Source organism: Oncorhynchus tshawytscha, linkage group LG25 (assembly GCF_018296145.1).
Source record: "Oncorhynchus tshawytscha isolate Ot180627B linkage group LG25, Otsh_v2.0, whole genome shotgun sequence".
Classification (NCBI taxonomy): Eukaryota; Metazoa; Chordata; class Actinopteri; order Salmoniformes; family Salmonidae; genus Oncorhynchus; species Oncorhynchus tshawytscha.
Genome location: NC_056453.1, coordinates 12,380,998 through 12,407,297, shown reverse-complemented (window position 1 = coordinate 12,407,297; position 26,300 = coordinate 12,380,998). Strand labels below are relative to the sequence as shown.

The following is a 26,300-nucleotide window of genomic DNA, read 5'->3' as shown; positions in this document are numbered from 1 at the left end:
CAACACAACTCCCAAACACTCCCAATGCTCTCACTCCCGGTGGATACGATAGAAAAGGGAGAGTACACTGTTTCGATCCAGCGTAACTGCCTGTGAATTTGTGTTACACTCGCTGTAGCTGTCGACACTTAGACAAACAGAGAGCGCTCTTGCTGTCCCTGTTGCCTTGTAGTCAGTCCTTAGGTCATACTAAAGGCCTCCCTCGGGTCTACTCAAACGCTATGGGTCTCTATGGCAATGAGGGAGGTAACAGCAACACATACAAACACAGTTGGTTTCACAGCGCTCGTGGAAATGACTGTTGCAAGCATCTGTCGTTTAAAATGCGGTATGACTTTAGGGGCATTCGATCAATCCCGTTCAAAACAGCACATGGAAGTGATTACATTTGCTTTTGAGTTCCTGTAGAATGACCATGGAATGGATGAGCATTCCGGAATACTGACGTAGACGTTAGGGCTCTCGGAATAATGTGATTTACGCCTCTGTAGCATGCAGAAACCTCTGGCTTAATCCTGACCCACTCCAATCTGAGAGGGGAGATAACACGGGCGGGATGCCTGGCCCCTACCCAGACCATCAACCCCAAAACACAAAGGGCTGAAACCCTGAACGTTTAAACTGAACTATGATAACCTTTGCATTCAATTCAATTCAATTCATTTTCCTGCTTCAAATTCAACTTCAGATGATTTTATGCATTTTGTTTATGGTACACCAAGCATATGGTGGCTTTTGTTGTATGTAACCAGTTTGTTTAACATTGATAGTCTGGCAATGGAAAAGTCAATGACCGACAGGCATGCAGTCGCTTCTGGCGTCTTTTACTTGCAGCACAACAATAATTAGGCCTTGTCCAGTGCAGTAATTTAATCTATAGTAGGCCAACTCAATTATACACCGTGGAAATTGAAGGGTAGGCTTATGCTACTACAAGAGCAAAAGTGTGTTGACATATTTTCTTTGCTCATAGAACAGTATAAGCAGTTTGAAATGAACTCAGTGACACTCTGACATTGTGTTTGTAAGGGGGTGGGTGGAGGAGGCATGCATACTGCACCCTCTGCACATCAGAAGAGTCCACCAATCGCCTGTCTTGTTGATATTGCCACAACGTGCCAGTTGCCTTTATAAACTCTGGAAGCTCACATAGCAGCCTCACAGAGGGAGTTAGAGCATCTTTGTTGACTGGGAGCTGCAGACCAACACAGCTCAATTTAGTGAAAAGCGTCTGACATTAATTTGCAAATGTATGTTACGTTTATTTATGCAGATCAAACATATTTTCTGTAGAAAGTCGTAAAGTTTAAAGAGTAGTTTTGTGGCAACTTTGTACATTTTTAGATACTTTAATATTTAACAATGTTTTGGTCCGTCTTCTGCGCAACTTTATTTCTTGCTCCTTTAGTTTGCGAGTCAAGAGCCAAGCGATATGTCATCGGCTGTCCAGATAAATGTGACAAATTTCTATGTCCCCCGATCCCTGCGGACTGTATGGCCGGCGACATCCTTGACCAATGCGACTGCTGTCCGGTCTGTGCGCACGGAGAAGGTGAGGTATGCGGCGGCACGGGGAGACTAGGGGACCCGGAGTGCGGAGAGGGCATGGACTGCTCGATATCGGACGGAATTGGGGTGTCCGCCACAGTAAGGCGTCGGGGCAAAAACGGTGTATGCGTCTGCAAAGGTGCGGACCCGGTGTGTGGCAGTGACGGGGTGTCCTATCGAAACATCTGTGAACTGAAGAGATTGAGTAACCGGGCTCTGAAGCTTCAGCAGCCACCGGTCATCTTCATACAGAGAGGAACCTGTAGCAAAGGTATGTATCAAAATCACTCTATGTTATGGTTGACCCATCAGCAAGCATGTACGATGTTGTGCGTAAAACCATAATGTGTAGAAGGTGTAGGCCTAAACCAAATGGAGATGATATTATCCAGTGAATTGGTCTACGGTAAATTATGCTCCTTAATAAATAATATGTTGCAAAGAAATGAAATGACTGTAAATATGAAGGTTCAAAGGGATCTGTTTTGCTGTGGTGTAGAGCATTTTGGACCCAGTGGTAGAGCCAGTTTGTCAGAATGTATCACAATCATACCCAAGACATTTAAGGGGTCAAAACCTGTTGAAATCAGACTTTCTTGGGAACTTGGTGTATGCAGTGTAAATAAATTCTGGCTTTCTGCTGATGTGTACAGTTGTGATGCTTGGCCTTGAGGTATATATATCAAAAACACACACACACACACCTAGATCATTTCGTGGCAGTTGTAACTGCATTCATTAGAAGAAAGTGAGGACCAAGGTGCAGCGTGGTACGTGTTCGTCATTTTTATTTAACTGAACACTGAATAATCAAAACAACAAAAGAACAACCGAAACAGCTCCGTCAGGTGCGAACCACCCTAAACAGAAAATTACCACCCACAACTAACAGTGGGAAAGAGCTACCTCAGTATGGTTCTCAATCAGAGACAACGATAGACAGCTGTCCCTGATTGAGAACCATACCCAGCCAAAACAAAGAAATACAAAAACATAGAAAAAGGAACATAGAATGCCCACCCTAGTCACACCCTGGCCTAACCAAAATAGAGAATAAAAGCCTCTCTATGGCCAGGGCGTGACAGCAGTTCGTTTTCTGCTACAGTGGAGCCTCTCTGTTACTTGAGCCCAGATTAGACAGACTACAGAGCACAGTAAAGTGAAATCTCAGCTCAGTTTAGCTCCTGTCTGAACATTTGAGTATCCAACTCCTGCTCTCTTCACTCCCTCCTCCTCCCCCTTCTTTTCAACCTCTTCCTCCTCCTTCTCCTCCCTCTCCTAACTTTTGAACACAACTCTGTCCCAGATTCTGTGACTCTGTTTCCCCCTTCAGGTCAGAGGACTGGCTTACCTTGATATGAGTTTACCTCACCACCCCAAAAATAGCTGTTTCACTCAATAACCGAGCACAGGACCGCTCAGAGCTGAGTGAGGTCTCCAGGAGTTTCAGCCAAGCCAAAGATCTGGAAGGTCTCTGAGTCACAAGCTGCTTCCACCTGTGATGTCATAGCATCTGGTCCTCATGGAGTCAGTAGATTGTATAACTTCTACCAGATGGATCCAGATCTAGGTCAAATTCTACAGTCATAGAGCCATGTTTTGTCAACCCATTTCTTCATGAGGTGACTCGTTTCGCATATACAGTACGTGTGACTGACAGACATGGATACAAGATCAACGAAACACTGTAGGTAGAACGTCCACTGGGCTGGCGACGTAATACCTTTTGGATGGAAAGAAATGTGAATAAAATCTCCTACCATGACATGTTTTGTACACAACAGATTTAGTTGGTTCAAATCAAAATTGGTTTAGTTTGTTTTATTTAATTGGTAGCTAAGTTAACTAATACTTTGTTAATACCTCTTTATTTCTCTTGATGATGCTCTGTCCTCTGTTTGAGTGACACGATGGAGATCGCTGTGACAGACCATCTGACAGTGAAAGACCATCGCCCAGACTCTGAAGAGCTTGATCTGAAGGTAGTCAGAGGGTCCAGACTGAAATGCAGCCTGCTACCCAGTGCGTTCAGTAGAGGGAGGAGAGGGGCGGCTTCCGCATGGAAAAACGTATGAACCACTGATGTCAAGAGCACCATGGGAATAACAGTGGCTGCTTGACAAGAATGCCCATGAGCAGGCATGGACACGCAGGTCACATGAATGGGCAGAGATTGGATGGGTTATTGATTGATTGACAAGCATTGTTTCAAGGACAAGGGCACAAAGTTATCCCAGCAGAGATTTTGATCTTTTGCGAAACGTGGTAGTATTTCAATAGACTCTCAGATTCTGCAAGAAATCCCTCAACCATGCAAACAGTTGGAAAGGAAAAATAACTTGTTGAGGTAGATTTATTCCACACAGTTGTCTTAGACCATATCTGCAGTATTAGGTCATTACAATTACACTTCCTGCCAGCCTCTGTCTTTCTATGTTCTCACTTCACTCAGAGAGTAAGATATGAGAGGGACCCATGAGGCCAGACAGCCAGCCAAGCCAAGTATCAGTGTCATACAGTATAACTGATGGGCACTTCAGTGGGCAAGAATAGACTGGCCGTGCCCTATATTCAAGAGACCTAGGCAGAGAAACCCACATCTGTAAGGCTAGTGGGATATTATTTTCTCTCTTTACGTGATACAATTTAAATTTGTTTGTGTTTGTGTGTGTGTGTGTGTCTTCGCGTGTGTGTGTGTGTGTCAGGAGTTTTCTGATTCCTCTCGCATATCATCCAGAAAATATGTTTATCTTGGATAATAATTCCATTAGGTTTAGCTAACTGGAGTCAAAATAACATGCCACAATACTACTTCTGTGTATCTATTTCGCAACTTGCCTGTGTGTCTCTGTTCAATCATGCTGTAGGCATTCAGTGCACCAAAGAGATGGTGTGACTGTTAGTGATTAAGAAAGTCCTCCATTTACAGCATATTCTTTGATCTTTTATCAAATCGGAGGTATTTTCATGTGATTTGATTAAAGGCTGTTTTACATGGCATGCCAGAGTGCATGTCTCTATCTGCAGGTCGGGTCGGGGGAATGTTTTTAGGTCTGTGAAACTCCTTAGACTGAGATAATATTAATGGAGCTGTTAGGACCTGTTGGATCGACACCATGTTGCCAGAAGCTAATACACCACAGTGCAGAGCAAGGAGAATGTCTACGCACCATCCAGCCCTGTGTCTGGCACTATCTAGTGCTATTTAAAACCTGAAAGAGATCTTTGGCTGTCCCCATAAGAGAACCCTTTTTGGTTCCATGTAGAACCCTTTTTGGTTCCATGTAGAACCCTTTTGGTTCCAGGTAGAACTGTTTTGGGTTCCTTGTAGGACCCTTTCCACAGAGGGTTCTACATGGAATCCAAAAGGCTTCTCCCTGGAACCAAAAAAGGATTCTCCTATGGTTACAGCCCGAAGAACCCTTTTGTAACCCTTTTTTTCTAAGAGCGCAGGTGTCCGTGTGACTGTCCCTGTTGTTGTGATTGGGGGAGCTCAGTCCAGCCCAGTTCAGCCCATCTGCAATGCATTATGTTTAGCCTATCACAGGTTGTGTGAGACCAAACCACACCAAATAGGGGTTTTAAAAGAACTCTTTCATCAGTTTGCGAGGTGGGTTGGAAAGGTGCTATTTATTAGAAAGAGGAAATGGAGTATAGGCCTAGAGATATTCGTTAACTGGACCGACACAGATCTAAGTGGAAGAGATGAATAACTAAAGGAAAAGGGGTAATTGCAGATGTTTTTGCACGCACTGCATCTGTTCCCTAACCAAAGTTGCGCAAGTTAAGTGTCAGTGTTTTGGTTATACAAGTTCAGATTTGAGTCACTTCCTGAGTTTTATAAGCTCGGTGAGGAGATCAGAAGACTGACCATGCTGTACAATATCGAGCCTCAAAGCGGATCTTCCAATTTCCCTATTTCAGGTTGATCTGGATTCTGTCATTCACACTACCGTTGTGGATGTTATCAATAGAGTTGTTTATACAGGATAGTGATGATCGGAGGCCAAATGCGCTCTTAACGGTTGTTTATAAAAGTTTATACCATGGCATTGCTGAATACTTGTTTCTGATTGGCTTGAAAGTTATTATAGAGCGTGCATTATTTCCCGATAACGCACAATATATTTGCATGGTAGAATTCAATGGCTATTGTTCATTCTTACATTCTATCTTTGAGCTACTTTAAAGATGCTAAATTAAAATTGAAAACATAATTGGCTGAATTCACTACTGCCATGGTACTGTAGCTATCTAGTAAACTGGCCACCTACTTTAGTGGATGTTGAACACATTTCTAGCGGGGCTCTGTGTGTTCTCTTGAAAATAATGCAACTCCGTGGAAGGTCAGTTCCACTCCACTAGCGCGTCGTGGAACACACCTCCCACTTAATTCATTATTTTCCAGAGAACGCATAGCCTCTGATTATCTCTTACATATTGTAGAGTATACGGTATTGGATATACAGTTGAAGTTGGAAGTTTACATACACTTCGGTTAGAGTCACTAAAACAAGTTTTTCAACCACTCCACACATTTCTTGTTAACAAATTATAGTTTTGGCAAGTCGGTTAAGCACATCTACTTTGTGCATGACACAAGTAATTTTTCAACCATTGTTTCCAGACAGATTATTTCACTTATAATTCACTGTATCACAATTCCAGTGGGTCAGAAGTTTACATACACTAAGTTGACTGTGGCTTTAAACAGCTTGAAAAATTCCAGAAAATGATGTCAGGGCTTGACATCATTTGAGTCAATTGGAGGTGTACCTGTGGATGTATTTCAAGGCCTACCTTCAAACTCAGTGCCTCTTTGCTTGACATCTTGGGAAAATCAAAAGAAATCAGCCAAGACCTCAGAAAAACAATTGTAGACCTCCAAAAGTCTGGTTCATCCTTGGGAGCAATTTCCAAATGCCTGAAGGTACCATGTTCATCTGTACAAACAATTGTATGCAAGTATAAACACCATGGGACGACGCAGCCGTCATACCGCTCAGGAAGGAGATACGTTTCTGTCTTGTAGAGATTAACGTCCATTGGTGCGAAAAGTGCAAATCAATCCTAGAACAACAGCAAAGGACCTTGGGAAGATGCTGGAGGAAACAGGTACAAAAGTATCTATATACACAGTAAAACGAGTCCTATATCGACATAACCTGAAAGGCCGCTCAGCAAGGAGGAAGCCACTGCTCCAAAACCGCCATAAAGTCTGACTACAGTTTGCAACTGCACATGGGGACAAAGATCGCACATTTGGAGAAATGTCCTCTGGTCTGGTGAAACTGTTTGGCCATAATGACCTTCGTTATGTTTGGAGGAAAAGGGGGGAGGCTTGCAAGCCGAAGAACACCATCCCAACCGTGAAGCACGGGGGTGGCAGCATCATGTTGTGGGGGTGCTTTGCTGCAGGATGGACTGGTGTACTTCACAAAATAGATGGCCTCATGAGGTAGGAAAATTATGTGGATATATTGAAGCAACATCTCAAAACATGGCTTAAGGGCAACAAAGTCAAGGTATTGGAGCGGCCATCGCAAAGCCCTGACCTCAGTCCAATAGAAAATTTGTGGGCAGAACTGAAAAAGCGTGTGTGAGCAAGGAGGCCTACAAACCTGTCTCAGTTACACCAGCTCTCTCTGGAGGAATGGGCAAAAATATCCCCAACTTATTGTGGGAAGCTTGTGGAAGGCTACCTGAAACATTTGACCCAAGTTAAACCATTTAAAGGCAATGCCACCAAATACTAATTGAGTGTATGTAAACTTCTGACCCACTGAGAATGTGATGAAATAAATAAAAGCTGAAATAAATAATTATCTTGACTATTATTCTGACATTTCACATTCTTAAAATAAAGTGTTGATCCTAACTGAACTAAGACAGGGAATTTTTACTTGGATTGCATGTCAGGAATTGAGAAACTGAGCATAAATGTATTTGGCTAAGGTGTGTGTAAATGTCCGACTACAACTGTTTCGACAGTACCAGTCAAAAGTTTGGACACTACTCATTCAAGGGTTTTTCATTGTAGAATAATAGTGAAGACATCCAAAATATGATGTAACACATATGGAATCATGTAGTAACCAAAAAAGTGTTAAACAAATCAAAATATATTTTATATTCTAGATTCTTTAAAGTAGCCACCTTTTGCCTTGATGCAGCTCTGCACACGCTTGGCATTCTCTCAACCAGCTTTACCTGGAATGCTATTCCAACAGTCTTGAAGGAGTTCCCACACATGCTGAGCACTTGGCTGATTTTCCTTCACTCTGTGGTCCAACTCATCCCAAACCTTGAATTCTAAATAAATCAGACACTGTCACCAGCAAAGCACCCCCTCACCATCACACCTCCTCCTCCATGCTTCATGGTGGGAACCACACATGCAGAGATCCTCCGTTCACCTACTCTGCATCTCATAAAGACACAGCAGTTGGAACAAAAATCTCAAATTTAGACTCATTAGACCAAACGACATTACACCGGTGTAATGTCCATTGCTCATGTTTCTTGGCCCAAGCAAGTCTCTTCTTCTTATTGGTGTCCTTTAGTGGTGGTTTCTTTGCAGCAATTTGACCATGAAGGCCTGATTCACGCAGTCTCCTCTGAACAGTTGATGTTGACATGTGTCTGTTAATTGACCTCTGTGAAGCATATATTTGGGCTGCAATCTGAGGTGCAGTTAACTCTAATGAATTTGTCCTCTGCAGCCAAGGTAACTCTGGGTCTTCCTTTCCTGTGGCGGTCCTCAAGAGATCCATTTACATCATAGCGCTTGATGGTTTTTGTGACTGAAACTTTCCAGATTAACTAACCTTCATGTCTTAAATTCATGATGGACTGTCTTTTCTCTTTGCTTATTTGAGCTGATCTTGCCATATGGACTTGGTCTTTTACCAAATAGGGTTGTCTTCTGTATACCACCCCTACCTTATCACAACACAACTGATTGACTAAAATGCATTAAGAAGGAAAGAAATTCCACAAATGAACCTTTAACAAGGCACACTTGTTAATTGAAATGCATTCCAGGTGACTTCCAGGTGACTGGCTGAGAGAATGCCAAGAGTGTGCAAATCTGCATCAAGGAAAAGGGTGGCTACTTTAAAAAATCTAGAAAATAAAATATGTTTTGATTTGTTTAACACTTTTTTTGGTTACTACTTGATTCCATATGTGTTATTTCATAGTTTAGATGTATTCACTTTTATTCTACAATGTAGAAAATAGTTAAAATAAAGAAAAACCCTTGAATGAGCAGGTGTGTCCAAACTTTTGACTGGTGCTATATATATCTATATATATATATCTATATATATATATATGTATATATGTATATGTATATATGTATGTGTATATGTGTATATATATATATATATATATATATATATATGATTCAGCAAGTATTCATATGTCTTGACTTTTTCCACATTGTCTTGCATTACAGCCTTATTCTAAAAAATAGTGTTTTTTCCTCATCAATTTACACAATACCCCGTAATGACAAAGCAAAAACAAGTTTTTAGAATTTCTTGCAGATGTATTAAAAATGTAAAACTGAAATGTCAAAGACCCTTTACTCAGTACTTTGTTGAAGCACCTTTGTCAGCGATTACAGTCTCGAGACTTCTTGGGTATGACGCTACAAAGTTGGCACACCTGTATTTGGGGAGTTTCTCACATTCTTCTCTGCAGATCCTCTCAAGCTCTGTCAGGTTCGATGGGGAGTGTCGCTGCACAGCTATTTTCAAGTCTCTCCAGAGATGTTCGACCGGGTTCAAGTCCAGGCTCTGGCTGGAACACTCAAGGACATTCGGAGACTTGTCCCGAAGCCATTCCTGAGTTGTCTTGGCGCTGTACTTAGGGTCATTGTCCTGTTTGAAAGTCCATGTCTGATCGCTCAAGTCTGAGGTCCTGTGCGCTCTGGAGCAAGCTTTTCATCACAGATCTCTCTGTACTTTGCTCCGTTCATCTTTCCCTTGATCCTGGCTAGTCTCCCAGTCCCTGCCACTGAAAAACATCCCCACAGCATGATGCTGCCACCACCATGCTTCACAGTAGGGATGATGCCAGGTTTCCTGCAGAGGTGACACTTGGCATTCAGGCCAAAGAGTTCAATATTGGTTTCATCAGACCAGAAAATCTTGTTTCTCATAGTCTGAGAGTCCTTTATGTGCCTTTTGGCAAACTCCAAGCAGGCTGTCATGTTCCTTTTACTGAAGAATGGTTCCGTCGGGCCACTGATTGGTGGAGTGTTGCAGAGATGGTTGTCCTTCTGGAAGATTCTCCCATCTCCACATAGGAACTCTAGAACTCTGTCAGAGTGACCATCGGGTTCTTGGTCACCTCCCTGACCAAGGCCCTTCTCCTCTGATTGCTCAGTTTGACCGAGCGGCCAGCTCTATGGAAAGTCTTGGTGGTTCCAAACTTATTCCATTTAAGAATGATGGAGGCCACTGTATTCTTGGATATTCAATGCTGCAAAAATGTTTTGGTACCCTTACCCAGATCGGTGCCTCAACACAATCCTCAGGTGTGTGCCTTTCCAAATCATGTCCAATCTATTGAATTTACCACAGGTGGACTCCAATCAAGTTGGAGAAACATCTCAAGGATGATCAATGGAAACAGGATGCACCTGAGCTCAATTTCGAGCCTCATAGCAAAGGGTCTGAATACTTATATAAATAAGGTATTTCTATATATGTGTATATATATTATATATTTATTTATTTTATAAATGTGCAAACATTTATAAAAACCTGTTTTCACTTTGTCATTATGGGGTATTGTGTGTAGATTGATGAGGAAAATGTATTTAATACGTTTTAGAATGAGGCTGTAACATAACAAAATGTAGAAAAGGTTAAGGGGTCTAAATACTTTCTGAATGAACTGTGTATATATATAGTTTAGTGCTCAGACTTTGAACAAACATTTTATACAGATAGAGTAGACTGGTCCAGTCCAAGCCAAAATAATCATTTCCCCCCAGAAATGAGATACCCTCTAATATCAGGGCTTGAGGCAACATGATGTAACCCTGAACTAATACCCCTGCATGGTTTTGATGTTATATTAATAGTGTGTTTATGGAATGTTTTCCAGGCCAGGAGAATCCAGACAGTCTGCGCCACAGATATAACTTCATCGCTGATGTGGTGGAGGAGATCGCTCCCGCTGTGGTTCATATTGAACTGTACCGCAAGTAAGGACCTCCCCTCTACACTCACACACACACACACACTGACCACAGTAGATTTACAGGTATCTGGGCCATATTCATAAAGCGTCTCCAAGTTCGAATGCTGATCAAGGATTAGGTCCTCCGTATCTTATTCATTATCATTTAAAAGTCACAACTGATCCTATATCAACACTGCTATACTCTGAGACACTTTGTGAATACGGGCTCAGGTATCTGATGCTGTTTTTCCCAATAAAACTTATGACAACAAAGTTATCAATTATATTGCGGTGGAGGGAGTGTTAGACAAATAAATACCTATATTTAGTACTGTAGATGTCAGGCCAGATCTTGCACAGCTGTGTACATAGTTGTCAGCCTGACAAAGTGGGTCCTGTTGTAGCCATAAGGAGACAAACATGCTCCCCGGCCCTCCTGTTAATAAACACATCATCGGGTCATTTGTTCAAGAGGTGATGTTTGGCAGTAGTAGCATGTGGTCTCCTCATGAACATGTGGACTTTCACATTTTGCAGAACAGTTCTTCTACTTGTACGTGTTTTAGGTGCAAACAGATGAATAATGCTTCCCTGTTGCCCCGTTTCCCTGTCTCACCTTGTCTCACCTGCTGGCTTCCTGTCTCACCCTCTGTCCCCCTGTCTCACCTCCTCTCTCTGTCTCACCCTGTGTCTCTCTGTCTCACCTCCTCTCTGTCTCACCCTGTGTCTCCCTGTCTCACCCTCTGTCCCCCTGTCTCACACTCTGTCTCCTGTCTGTCCTCTCCCCAGGATGGTGTTCTCTAAGCGTGAGGTCGCGGTGGCCAGCGGCTCTGGCTTCGTGGTGTCGGAGGACGGCTTGATTGTGACCAACGCCCACGTGGTGGCCAATAAGCACCGGGTGAAGGTGGAGCTGAAGAGTGGCGCCACCTTCGACGCCAAGATCACAGACGTGGACGAGAAGGCAGACATTGCCCTCATCAAGATCGACACCCCGGTAAGGCCTGTTACCTCTCTCGATGCCTCTCTTCTCCAGCCATCTCTGAATGCACTGGTGCTTATTCTGTTTGTTTTTTTACAAGCTCTTCTGTTTACCTCAACCTCGCTTTTCTCTCTCTCTCTTTAACTCACTCCTTCCGTATCTAGCTCGCCATCTTGATCTCGCTTGCGCACTTGCCCTCTCCATCTCTTTCTCTGAGATGGCGCCAGAGAACAGGAATGCAATGGAGAGGTTAAGAGCGGCTATGAATGGAGTAGACAAATAACATAAGTCTTTTTTAGATAGTCTTTCATCTGCCAACACAGACTGGATTAATTTATTTATGGCCGATAAATTCCTGTATGAAAAAATGGTCTTCATAACATTCTTGGAGCAGGCCAGGTTTAATATATTTGCATGGTGGTATTGTTGATATAGGGCGCCTCAGCAACGAACCTTATTCATTGTAAAAACGGTGAAAAACGTTCAAGAGCAGGAGGGTCTTTTTGTGCTATGATTTAGATGTAATTGACTGTTTTTAGCCTTGCCAGCACACGCTACCGCCCTCCTGAAGTCTATTACCAGTCAGCACCACATGACTGACTGGTAATAGAGGCAGGGTAGCCTAGTGGTTAGAGCATTGGACTAGTGACCGGAAGGTTGCAAGTTCAAACCCCCGAGCTGAGAAGGTACAAATCTGTCGTTCTGCCCCTGAACAGGGAGTTAACCCACTGTTCCTAGGCCGTCATTGAAAATAAGAATTTGTTCTTAACTGACTTGCCCGGTTAAATAAAGGTAAAATATATTTTTTTTAAAAGCTAGCTATTTGCTGGCGGAAGTGGGTACACTTCAGGCTGAAGAGTAAGTTTCACACATCTCCATGTGTTACACGTGCGTGCATATGTGCATGTGTGGGGGGGGGTGTCCGGAGCATGGCAGGCTTCTTTCTGTGCCGCCTTGCTGTCAATCCTCTCAGGCCTCTGGCTTATTCCTGGATGCTGCTTGATAGCTTGTCACTTTTTACGTGGCAACTGCAAGTTTCAACATCATAAATCCACTTCTGACAGGTATTTTTTCATCACATGTCTTTGATAAAGTCTGAGCGTGGACAGTGTTTTTTTTCTTCTCCCATAATGACTTCAAGTCTCTTTAATAATTAGGAACTGTTCCACTGTTCTCAGTTAACATATCGTACAGTATTAGTTCTGGAGGCCTGTAAGTTCCAGATATCATCTGACCCTTAGAGACCTAAATTGTTGAAAGTCATTAAATGACAATTACACTGTAATAACCCCACCATAAACACAGAAAGAACCATTAGGAGAGAACCCAAGGACTGACTGACCCCTTCCAGACGAAGTGACCAAACTCCCTGACCCTGTCCTGGAGCACGAGGTTGGAAAGAGGTAATGGCGTTTGGTGTAATGGCGGTTGCAGGTCTGTGTCCACTTGGGCCACGGTGGTAGCTAGCCTGCAGATCGTCCTTAAAGCGGCGCCGGAGCCACAGTGATGCACCCTGCTGGGCGGGTATCTGCGTGTGCCTTTTGGTTTGCTCGCTGCTCCTCTTTCCATCACGTCAGAGGATGAGTCGGCGCAAGCTTCAGCGGCGTCAATGGACAGGCAGTAAAGAGAAATGGTCTCCTGTTGGCAACAAGGACATGACGATGTTTCTCTGTGTCTCTTGCTTAGCGACTGACGGACTAAATGGCTGAGTGGATCTGGGTCATGGCGGTGCTAATCGCCAGTGTTCTACCCACACCTTCTGGGCATGTGCAAACATAAAGCTGGACCTCTCTCTTGTCTTGACTTTAATAACCCTAGATGGAACTAGGTTTTTCTGTTACTGTATTATAATTCAATGGATTGCCTGGAATACAGTGCATTGTGAAATTATTCACCCTCCCCCCTCGGCATTTTTTGCTATTTTGTTGCCTTACAACCTGGAATTAAAATATTTGGGGGGGGGGGGGTTGGTATCATTTGATTTACACAACATGCCTACCACTTTGAAGATGCAAAATATTTTTTATTGTGAAACAAACAAGAAATATGACCAAAAAAACTGAAAACTTGAGCGTGCATAACTATTCACCCCCACAAAGTCAATACTTTGTAGCGCCACCTTTTGCAGCAATTACAGCTGCAAGTCTCTTGGGATATTTCTCTATATGCTTGGCACAACTAGCCACTGGGATTTTTGCCCATTCTTCAAGGCAAAACTGCTCCAGCTCCTTCAAGTTAGATGGGTTCCTGCTGGTGTACAGCAATCTTTAAGTCATACCACAGATTCTCAATTGGATTGAGGTCTGGGCTTTCACTAGGCCCTTCCAAGACATTTAAATGTTTCCCTTTAAACCACTCAAGTGTTGTTTTAGTAGTATGCTTAGGGTCATTGTCCTGCTGGAAGGTGAACCTCCGTCCCAGTCTCAAATCTCTGGAAGACTGAAGCAGGTTTTCCTCAAGAATTTCCCTGTATTTAGCACCATCCATCATTCCTTCAATTCTGATCAGTTTCCCAGTCCTTGCCGATGGGAAAACATCCCCACATCATGATGCTGCCACCACCATGCTTCACTGTGGGGATGGTGTTCTCGAGGTGATGAGAGGTGTTGGGTTTGTGCCAGACATAGCGTTTTCCTTGATGGCCAAAAATATACATTTTAGTCTCATCTGACCAGAGTACCTTCTTCCATATGTTTGGGGAGTCTCCCACATGCCTTTTGGCGAACACCAAACGTGTTTGCTTATTTTCTTCTTTAAGCCATGGCCACTCTTCCATAAAGCCCAGCTCTGTGGAGTGTACGGCTTAAAGTGGTCCTATGGACAGATTCTCCGCTGTGGAGCTTTGCAGCTCCTTCAGGGTTATCTTTAGTCTCTTTGTTGCCTCTCTGATTAACGCCCTATGTGTTTTGGTTGGTGGCCCTCTCTTGGCAGGTTTGTTGTGGTGCCATATTCTTTCCATTTTTTAAAATCAAATCAAATCAAATGGTGCTCCGTGTGATGTTCAAAGTTTCTAAAAAAGTTAAAATAAAATATCAATTATAACCCAACCCTGATCTGTACTTCTCCACAACCTTGTCACTGACCTGTTTGGAGAGCTCCTTGGTCTTCATAGTGCCCCTTGCTTAGTGGTGTTGCAGACTCTGGGGCCTTTCAGAACAGGTGTGTGTATATATACTGAGATCATGTGACAGATCATGTTACACTTAGATTGCACACAGGTGGACTTTATTTAATTAATCATGTGACTTCTGAAGGTAATTGGTTGCACAATATCTTATTTAGGGGCTTCATAGCAAAGGGGGTGAATATACTGTATATGAACGCACCACTTTTCCATTTTTAATTTCCTTACATTTAAAAAAAAAAAAAAAAAAAAAAAAAACTTTTTTTTTTTTTTTCACTTCACCAATTTGGACTATTTTGTGTATGTCCATTACATGAAATCCAAATAAAAATCCATTTAAATTACAGGTTGTAATGTAACAAAATAGGAAAAAGGGATGAATACTTTTGCAAGGCATGGTGTATCACTGTACATGTCTCGATCTCCGTGAACTTTAGAGGAAGCCTGGACATCAGTGTTAAACAGAATGATCTTCTTTAGCACAAATTATAGTCCTCCATTGCATAGCCTATTGAGAGTGATGAAACGTGTTTTCCCGGAAATGCATAAATATTTTCAGTGATGCTATCTGCACACTGTATAAATTATAGCCCTTGGGACTCGGCTGAGGAAGTTCACTAATCTTATCACGTGACCACAGTGGGACGGAGGTTGGATAGGCAGGAGAGTGGAGCTAAGGCTGGTATCAGAGGGAAAACGTGTATAGTACATAGATTTGATAGCTGTCGTACTGTTGAAGTTCTCTATGGAGGACAGATGGGCACAGTACAAAAGGTTTACAGGGAACCTTGCCAAAGTTACTCATTCCTGAGGAAAGAACGAACATCAAGCAGCCTGCAATAAACACTGTTTGGGGGAATGTGTCCATGTTTAAATGTCACTAAAGTGAATTCCTATGGCTGAGTCACTTCCAAATGCTGTGTACAGTTCTGTCAAACTACAAGAGTGCCATGGTTAATCATAGTCCACACAACAAGAGAAGCCTTTGTTTTTCTGGCTATGGCTCTCTGTTGCTGTGGTGGCTGGGTTTGTGTGATCTTCTGCGCTGTGTCATTGGAAGACAGTTCACACAAAAACAGACCTGCGTTGTAGTATCTCCCTTGCGGTCTAGTACTTAGTCTTCTGCACGACGCCTCGGCCAATACTATGCCCTCTTGCCATCATGAAAAGTTTGTACTTTTTGAAAATCCTTCCGTTCTTCATGTCTGCGCGGTGTCTTTGTTCAGCAGAAATTCTAGTCTAGATTTGGTCATCGTCCAACATGGGCACAAAGGGCCATTCTATTCGCTCAATGCCATCAAGCTTGGATGATGGCAAAGAACTGCATCCATTAGAGTATATTGTCACCGTGCTCATTAATCAAACATCTACATTAACATATAATTGAAGGGGCCCTCAACTGACCTTTTCATTTCCCCGGATCTGTACAGCACAGAACATTTCCTGGGGCCGTGCTTCCTGCATCCAGGGGGATAAGGTCCCTAACTGTGCTACATAACCTCCATCTGGAGGGCATTACCCATCCTACTGAATGAACTGCCTTGAGCTCTCTGTGCAGTAGCAGTACATGGTAAACCACTGCTTCACATCTGTCAAAGGACCCTTCTACAATTTCCCTCTTAAAACCTCAGACTAACATTGATCCTGTAAAGGTTTTCAAACTGCGCTGTCCAATTTACAGTGGCTATTACAGTGAAATAATACCATGCTATTGTTTGAGGAGAGTGCACAGTTATGAAAATGTATCAATAAACCAATTAGGCACATTTTGGCAGGCATGATACAACATTTTTAACAGGAATGCAATGGATCATTGGATCAGTCTAAAACTTTGCACACACTGCTAAATTGCGCCTAAACTGGAATAATGCATTATGGCCTTTCTCTTGCATTTCAAAGATGATGGAACATATCTAATGTGTTATATTCTCCTACATTCATTTCACATTTCCACAAACTTCTAAGTGTTTGCTTTCAAATGATACCAACAATATGCATATCCTTGCTTCAGGTCCTGAGCCACAGGCAGTTAGATTTGGGTATGTCGTTTTTAGGCGAAAATTGAAAAAAAGGGTCTGATCCTTAAGAGGTGTGATCTTCACCTGAAATAGCCTCAAATGAACCAGACCTGTTTATATGAAGGCCGTTGAGTAGTCAGATGTACTGTAAAGAGGAAGATCCGGGTGCCATGCGGTTCACAGGTGGAGGCGTATTACTGTATGCATTAATGTTAGATAATGGCTACGAAGAGCTTGTTTCCGCTGGTCAGCAAAGAGATGCTGTCCAACTCTGAGGCCAAAGTGAACCCTCTGTTACACTGCTACTGTTGAGAATGACAGCCTGAATTCTAACGAAGTTTGCGAGAGTTTTCATCAATCATTCATTGATGTCAATGAGAGATTTTTACAGGCATCAAGTTAAGATACGGTCTGAAGACCACATTGAGAAACTTTGTTGAATCTTCTTGACAGAGACCGAGTCGTCTCAACAGCCCCACACAGATGGCGGAGTATGGTGAATCAATCAAAAACATGTACAAAGTCAACAGGTTTTAGGTCAACTAAACAGCTGTTAAACCTCTACCATACCGTCTCTCCATCCAGAAGATGTCTTTATCCTGCTACACTTTTTCCATGTTCCATGACTAATCCAATAAGCTATAAAAACATTTTTAAAAAAGAATAGAGTTGCACCCTCTATGTATAAACTCCCAGTAATTCTAAAGCACGGTGATGCCGAAACGTTGGTGATTTACCAAATAAATGACGGGGAGTTTACATCAACTCATTTTCTCTGGGTGTGCGCCAGCTCATGTTTCCTATTCGACCATGACTAATACAAACCACAGAGAAGAGAAGGGGCCCAACCCATCCCAGCCCATAGGCAGACTCTACACACTTGTGGTTTCATCCACCTTGTCAATTTGTGCAAATCAATCAAGTACCGAAGAGAGAGACGGAATTTTTGAGTTGTGACACTGGCATCAACAAAGTCATCACTCAGTTGGAGTGTCTCATCCTTGCATTCTTTCCGGGGGTTCTGTCTTGCCCATCTCGTGTGGAGCCCTTAACGCACACCACGGAGAGAGATGGATGTTAAGACTTCGTAAACAGACTAAAGCCTGCAATCTACTTTTTAAGAGGACATTTGTAACATATGTGTCATTCAATTGGAGTGGAGTCTGTTAGACACAAGAGAGGCAAGCTCTAGTGGTGTGGAACAGAGATGAAAGACATCCCAATTACATGCCTCCGCCGGACGCTGGCATTGCCAGGCTTGTGTTTTTCTCAATTGGCTCTGAATGATGTCTTTGGGCCTGTTGCACCCTCAGGGACATGAAGATTTCAGGAAAAAGATTCCCCGATTTTTGCAAATCTCTGGGAGATTTTGTGTAGTACTGTTAAGTCCTCAGTGACATCTGTCTGGAGGGATTTGCTGTGTCTCTTATTACTAGAAAGAAAACAGTGACATGGTAAGTTTGTCTAGAGCTGCTAAGTCCATAGCAACAAACAGTTGAGAGCAACAAACAGAGTCAGGTCCTGAAAATGTAATCCCAGAGTCTGAGTGTTTGAATATGATTTACTGACCTTGTCCCTGATCTAGGAACAGCCAGTCACTTTTTCCATCTGCCTGGACTGAAAATTGACATTCTAGTCAAAATCTGGGATCGATGAGCCTTTATTGGAATGGGTTATATAAGTGTGTGTGTGTGTGTGTGTGTGTGTGTGTGTTTGTTTCCCCTTTTCAGCAGCCTCAGAGAGCATTTGTCATGGTTTGAGGAAAGATCCCATCGGCAGTAAGAGGGAAATGATGAATCACTTCAGATGCTCATCCTTGCTATGGTTGGTGCCAGACAGGAACCAGTGAAAGAAAACACACAAGTCCAATTGCCCCATTTCTTAAAGTTAGGCCATTTTTCATTTGTCTTTTCTCAGACAGGAGACAGCCAGACCGGCGTAACCCCTTAGGCACCTTGTCCAGGTCAGTCACAGACGGGTCCGGTGGACTAATAGAGTTATGACAGACTTCAATCTTATTTTCAGAGGAAGCCTTCTCTCTCACCATGCATGATTGACTCAATGTGAAGAACAGCTCCTGCCTGAGGACAGGAAGGGTTTTTTACACTAGAGGAAGTGGAAAAGGTGTTTGCCAGACTGGAGAGCCACACAAGGAGAGAGAGGGAAGGAGGGAGGGGGGCTGTGGGAACACTGTACACTCAGCTGTGGCCTTAGCAGAATTAAAGAGTCTCTGCTGGCCCGTATGCAAGCAAAGACAGAATATTGTGTAGAGTGTGCGCGTGTGTGCATGTTTGAGGGGTGTGTCTGGAGCATTGCAGGCTTCTTTCTGTGCCACCTTGTTGTGAATCCTCTCAGGCCCCTGTGGCTAACTCCTGGATGCTGCTCAATAGCTTGTGACTTTTTATGTGGTTTGCCACAGCCAGTTTCGACATCATAAATCCACAACTGAAGAGTTTTTATCATTTGTCTCTGATAAAGTCTGACAATGGCTTGCATGTGTAACGGACTTAGGAACATACCGTAAGCTCACTCCACAGCTAGCTTGAAATGTCGCAGATGGAGCCATCTGATTGTGGCCTTTTTGAGTGGCTCAACCCGTTGGAACGTGGTCATGGAGAGCAGTCACGTGTGTTAGCAAAGCAGAGGTCCCGAGTTCGACCCAGGTATGAACCACATTGGCGTTGGAAGTGGTCCTCGCTAAGCAAGCAATCTGACGTCCATAACACGAGCGCGTACGTGTGTATGTGAGTGCGCACGACTAGAAGGAATTATGAGAAGGGAGGAAAAGTAAGGTCCTCCCTTTCCTGGCAGTAGCAGAATGAGTTTTCCAAAAGGATGTGTGATTGACCTTGAATACAGACTGGTAAATCTGGGATAAAACAGGTTGTACACTAGCTCTTTGACAGCTTTACTGTGTTGTTCATCCCAAATGGAAACACAAGCTGCTTTTCAAAATGTACTTTTTGGAATGTTTGCAAACAATTTGACGATTGACAATATTTAACATGCAGTTCTGGATTTATTATATGTGTATAACACTCTTTGCTTTTATTGGTAATCACAGTCCTGTTGTCTATGATTTATAGTATATTATAAACTGGGTGGTTCAAGCCCTGAATGCTGATTGGCTGACAGCCCTGGTATATCAGACAGTATACCATGGGTATGACAAAACATTTATTTTTACTGCTCTAATTACATTGGTAACCAGGTTATAATAGCAATAAGGCACCTTGGGGGTTTGTGGTACAGTATATGGCCAATATACCACGGCTAAGGGCTGTAATCCAGGCAATCTGCGTTGCATCGTGCCCTTAGCCGTGGTATATTGGCCATATATCACACCCCCGAGGTGCCTTATTGCTTAATTGTGTCTTTTATATTTAATTTCAGCACTGATCAAATCAATCTACAGGAACTCTGTTGGTGGTCTGACTGTTCAGTTCCCATTGGCTCAGGTCCAGACACATAGATACAAATACGTCCAGGCCTGACAGACCAAGCTCACACACAAACACTCACACACTTTGCCAACAGGTGCCTCGTCAATCACCTTAGCAGCAACAGACAGCAGCATAGACTAATGGCTCTCTTTCTGCAGAAGACTCTCATATTTGACCCCCCCCCCCCCCCGACAGCCTGGTCATTTCCACTGGCACACACACAACTGTCTCTCACCATTCCACACTGGCACTGTATCAGACTCAGCAGCAAATGTAAGCCCAGTCACTGAGAGTTGACCGAGGTCCCCTACTAACAAGGGAGCTCAAAAAACGTTAGGAAAAAATGCTAATGTGCACCAGCGATAAGTCTTGGGTCCTGTTACTCAATTTAATACTCAAGGACAGACAAGCAGTTTTGCTGCCCTGCATCCCTGCATTCGCTATATAGTGCACTACTTTTGAGCAGAGCCCTATGGGCACTATAGGGAATAGGGTGTCATTTGAGACAGAACCAAAGACAGACCATGTGTAGCCTTCCACTCACCTTGCTAGCAAATATTTCATAATTGCATCTCACAACCGCAGTAATTAATTTATTTTCCAAGGTAATTCCTTCCAGTACACGGAGGGTATTTTACAGGATGTTTGCGAGAGGCGTGCCTCTGCACGTCTTCACAGTAACAGTTAGACTAGTGTGTGGGTGGATTGAGTTCATTGCATTGGGTGCTTGTTGGGACTGGGGAGGGGGGGGGACCAGCTGTCTCGAGCAGATGAAGGGGGATGATGAAGGGGGATGATGGAGGAGGGTAAGAGGGGAGTGGAAGGGTTGGAGGGGGATGGAGGAGGGGAGACGGGTGGTCTGATAATGCTTCTGGGAGTACAACACCGTAGATTGCAAAACACTTCCTGTCTGTCAGTCTGTCTCTCACTGCCTGGGGAAAACACAGTGGCACTCAAAGCCCTCGTCCTCACTAGACTAGAGCGATATGCACCAGATACCTTAAGACTCTGCAGATTGAGGTATACAGAGCACGGTACTGTACTATACATGAGTTGTTTGCCTCCGGAGGTAGATATAATCCTGAGATACTGTATCTTTTCAAACGTGTATTCAGGTGCCATTATCTTGGGAGTTCTATGGTCCTGGATCTATACCTGGCTGGATCTCAAGTGTAATACTGTCATTTTGTTTCTTGTCATCTACTGTTTTCATGGACTCCCTACGCTCATTTGAGGAATTACTAGGAAATGTTTAGTAAGTGGAATCTTGATCAAGTGATGGCCAGGCCACTTCCGCAGTGGATCCCACAGGAAACTCAGATTCCTGCCTTGTGTATGGTGATATTTCACTTAGATGGCCTGTGCTAGATGGTGTATGACTGTGTGTGTACGGTATCTTACAGTATGTGTGTAACATCAACAACAACAACAACAACAACAACAACAACAACACAGACAACTGTCCAACTACAAATATACAGTAGTATTATAGTACTCTTATAGTAGTACTATAGTATTATCCCACTGTGTGTATGTAAAAAAAAAAAAAAATCCTAGACTCTGTAACCCAGTAAGTGTGACAGTGTGACAGATGGGTGGCAGAAAGACACATTGGCAGACATGTCACCATGTGCCAAAAGCCATTCCTCCCAGTCCCATTCCATCCACCTGACCCCCGTGTTCGTTTATCCGACTTCCAGCCCATCTGGTAGAGTGCTTAGGGCTGTCGGCCAGGGAGCGGCCTGCTATTCCTGTGTCAAGTCTGGATATCAGGTCTGGATTCCTGGAGCACTGAGCCCAGGGTTTCGGGGGGTGCAGTGCAATGGTTCCTCTCCTCATATACTGTGACTGTATCCTCATCGCAAAGTTCCCTGACCCCGCTGCCCTGTCCTGTCCTATTAATATGAAGGTCTGGTGTAACCTAGCCACAACCTACCATAGATCCAACCGTAGAACTCCAATCCGTTCTCCTGGCATTGTTAATGGATTTTGTCTATTGTAGATTGTGTCATTGAGATGGATGTGGTAGTTCATTGCCTTGGTATGTTTTCAGAAAGCATGCAGAGTATGCCGACGTCATGGCACATCATAGCTTCAGGCATCACAACTTCCTTTCAATATATTTTTGTGGAACTTTATGTTGACCCCCATATGTATTTCAACTGGCGCTGGGCTATTTCTGTTGTACATAAACAAACAGAATGTAGCAAAGGCACTTCAGCTGTGTCTCCAAAGAGGGGTGGTCTTGTTACCGTAGATACCGTACGCATTGTTTCTGTTCAGAACGCACAGTACATTTCTACTTTTCCTTGTCCCCTTTTTTTGTAACGATCACAGGATGAATCGATGTGAACATCTTGACTGATCTGAGTCCTGTGTCCCTTTGTTTAGACGAAACTGCCGGTGCTGCTGCTGGGTCGTTCAGCTGACCTGAGGCCTGGTGAGTTCGTTGTGGCCATCGGCAGCCCCTTCTCCCTGCAGAACACGGTCACCACAGGTATCGTCAGCACCACCCAAAGAGGAGGCAAGGAGCTGGGCCTGAGGAACTCTGATATGGAATACATCCAGACGGACGCTATCATCAACGTGAGGGATACATACACATCATCGCACACGCGCACACACGCGTGCGCACACACAGCTGTGATCTATATCAGCACAGGGCATTTAGTTGTGGAATGCACAACAGTAGCTCCTCCTTATTTTCCCCATTACACAGGAAGGAAGTGTAGATCTACCATCTGATCAGCCCTTTAACCTGAATGCTGTTCCTTTTCAGTATGGGAACTCTGGCGGACCCCTGGTCAATCTGGTAAGATATCATTTGTTATTGATAAGGATCGCATCTCCTAGAATATGTTTAATGTAAATCTATGAGACGTCTGGAGGATGTATTTGAATAAAGACGCCTCCGAAGGGGGATAGACAAGGCTATATGAATCCATATGTAAACCTTGGCAAGCAGTTACATGTTACAGCATTTAGCGATAGCACCATTGTTTTTATCCACATAAGTAAAGACCTATGTTTCCTCAAAAGCAGCGTTTAGTAGGTTTTATTTGAAAACGTGGCATTAAATACATATCAGTGGAGCTAAATGAGCTGTTAGAGTGAAAGTGGGACTAGATTAAGAGGTGTGTGTGTGTGTGTGTGTGTGTGTGTGTGTGTGTGTGTGTGTGTGTTGTTTCTGTCTTCAGGACGGAGAGGTGATTGGGATCAACACACTGAAGGTGACAGCAGGAATCTCCTTCGCCATCCCCTCAGACAAGATCCGTCAGTTCTTGGCAGAGTCCCACGGCAGACAATCTAAAGGTAGGGCTGTGACGATTATGGATATTTAGGTGACAATTCATTGTCATTTAAATTGCCAAAGGTGTTGTCATAATTGTCTTCTTTTTTTTTTTTTGAAAAAAGGTTTTGAGCTTGTCGTAAATTAGTGCACATTTGAAAATGATCTATGAAACACCTCATGAGTACAACTCGGCTTTGGTGACACCCCCGTTTAAAAAAACAAATGGTTTAGACTACTATTGGGTTATTTCTATCTACTTGAAAATAAAGTTGAACCCCCCACTCATAAAATGCCTGTATTAAGACAACTTATTTGTACTTTTACGCTTATTGTCGGTTAGATGACTATACGAATATTGTGCTAGACCTATCTAAAGGTTCACAGCCATGGTTTTGATCAGGTCCTGCATATTACATGTTCAATGTTTATCATCTTGATAATGCTTATGTAGTGTTTATCCTCTCTTCTTTAGGTAGATTATTACCAAAGAAGAAGTACATCGGTGTGAGGATGATGACTCTCACTCCAACGTAAGTTTCAGCCAGCCAGGTTCATCTTGGGAATGAAATTCTTCCAAATACTTGTGGCACATCAAACACTTATCTCTCTATTTTCATTGGTCATAGGCTTGCAAAGGAGCTGAAGGAGAGAACATCAGACTTTCCTGATGTTACCTCAGGGGCATATGTCATCGAGGTCATCCCAAAAACCCCAGCTGAGACGTAAGTAGTAGTTTACTGAAAACGGAACCAGAAGTCGGTGGACCGACTCAAATCAGTACAAACATGAGCCAACAGTTCAAGTCCTTGACCTTGGATTCGGACAGGAGCATTTGAGGACTCCTTTGGTAGTTGGCTAAAGGCTTCAGCATGCTTCGGTTCAGCTGGCGCTGTTTGTCCATCTTGAGATGCCGTAGTCAGAAATCTGTCATTCGTTTTTACATTTTTGCAGAGGAGACCTTAGTCGTTCAATTTTACATCTAAGATGTTCGGTGCAATATTTCTCAAGTGAAAAAATGTGCGTTAAAAAGAGTTGAATTACAACAAACACATTTCCGCTGTTGACCATTGACCGACGACAGGGCTTCGGCTCCCGAACTTTGTCTTGCCTCTTGCCTTGCCTCGAGAAAATGCTTTGTGTGCTCCAATACCCGGGAAAAAATCTTGCGGAAGACCAATATTAACAAAATTATTACAAATTGTCATACTACAAGCAAAAACTGTTTCGGATCGGAAGCATTTGGACGGCTGTAGTCTCTTTTAGTCTCATAAAGGTTGCTTGGAGTTCATCGTCCTCTGGTCTTAAAAATAGACTGGCCTAGTAGCACAATGAATTAGCATTTCATGACCACATAAACGACATGATAGGGCAGTCTATCTAGGTTACTTACTCCTACAGAATGCTCTGTCTTTGTATATTTTTTTTGTGGCCACATAAAATAATTTGCGCTGAGGCAGCAGTCTCCCACTGAAGGAAATTAATAGCTTTCCTTTTGTCCGATGGTTATTTGTGGTAACGAGGGCGCTTAGATTTTTCATAGACTATGGTCAGATTTAGTTTCTCACAGTGTCTAAGAAGAATGTTACTGCCTCTGTAAATTCAGTTAGCTTTTTTTGGAATGGGGAAAACTCTTTCTTCACAGGGTCTATTTATATTCTGTGGGTTGAAACCTAATGGTATACACTTCTTCGAGTCTTACGTACTCTACTTTATATCAGTAAAGCACATTCCTTTGTTGCTACATGCTCCTAACTCCTCTCTCCTCTCCACAGAGGTGGCCTGCAGGAGAGTGACGTCATAATCACCATCAACAGCCAGCGAATCACCTCGGCCAGTGATGTCAGCAGCTCTATCAAGAGGGACGACACGCTGCGAATGGTGGTCCGGCGGGGGAACGAGGACATCATGCTCACCGTCGTCCCCGAGGATATTGACCCTTGACCTCTAGGCAACCACGAGCTGGTTCTCAGTGTTTAAAAACCACAGACTTCAACCGGGATGGTGTGTCTGGATCCACACCCTACCATAGAACCTGTAACTACGAGTGCCCCCCTCCCCCTGAGGCCCACACCGAAACCTCTGGGACCTCAAATGCATCCAGGGCAATACAGACATATTTTAGCACCCTGCTACTCTTTTGTATTAAAATGTTTTCCTTGTGTATGAGTCAAAAAGACACTTCGCTCTCAGTGAAACTGATTAATGCCATCACGTTTGTTTTTATACTCTACTAACGTCCTTGCACAGAGTACCCACCTCAATCAGATAGAAAAGTGGGTGTCACAGATTACCATAGTTTTGTAGTTGTTTTTGTTACTGTTGATATTGTGTTTTTTTAAAAATTGTATTTCTCTTGATATGTTTTGACAAATTTCACAGAGGGAATAAAAAGATTTTGAAGAAAAAACTGGTGTTCGTTACCGTTCTGAAAATCCTAACTCGGACCACATGAATGTTGACAGTTGAACTATACACATCGAGTGAAGTCACACAATAACCCAGTGTACACATCCAGCCTGGCTGCTCTACATACTGTCCGGCTGCTCCCTCTGTATGGTTTGGGAGCTGGACTGCCTGTATGCCACTGCTCAGCCAATAGGGGAGAAGAATACTGCTAAGGTCCAACCCTAGGGGACTGGATGTACAGACAGGAATTGCTAGACACAGGTCAGACATTACTAATCAACGACAATCAACT

General features: G+C 43.3%; 1 protein-coding gene across 2 annotated transcripts; it reads left to right on the top strand.

Moving 5' to 3' along the window:
• The first annotated feature begins 1,145 nt into the window (after window positions 1–1,145).
• htra1b (HtrA serine peptidase 1b) lies at window positions 1,146–26,009 on the top strand. 2 transcript variants are annotated; one of them, XM_042305944.1, is made up of 9 exons: window positions 1,146–1,819; window positions 10,669–10,768; window positions 11,536–11,740; window positions 22,702–22,896; window positions 23,030–23,122; window positions 23,508–23,622; window positions 24,075–24,132; window positions 24,229–24,324; window positions 25,375–26,009. In XM_042305944.1, the coding sequence occupies exons 1-9, from the start codon at window positions 1,363–1,365 to the stop codon at window positions 25,541–25,543; spliced, it is 1,488 nt and encodes a 495-aa protein (XP_042161878.1). In that variant the 5' UTR covers window positions 1,146–1,362; the 3' UTR covers window positions 25,544–26,009. The 2 variants fall into 2 exon arrangements, with proteins under 2 accessions (XP_042161878.1, XP_042161879.1); XM_042305945.1 differs by having other exon boundaries at window positions 1,147–1,819; window positions 23,090–23,122.
• The last annotated feature ends 291 nt before the right edge of the window (window positions 26,010–26,300 follow it).

Bases quoted from the DNA above. Each gene is read 5' to 3' on its own strand.
- htra1b (XM_042305944.1), top strand. From the start codon at position 1,363: ATGTTTTGGTCCGTCTTCTGCGCAACTTTATTTCTTGCTCCTTTAGTT. The intron at 1,820-10,668 runs GTATGTATCAAA...AATGTTTTCCAG, and splicing joins GAGAGGAACCTGTAGCAAAG to GCCAGGAGAATCCAGACAGT. The intron at 24,325-25,374 runs GTAAGTAGTAGT...TCCTCTCCACAG, and splicing joins CCAAAAACCCCAGCTGAGAC to AGGTGGCCTGCAGGAGAGTG.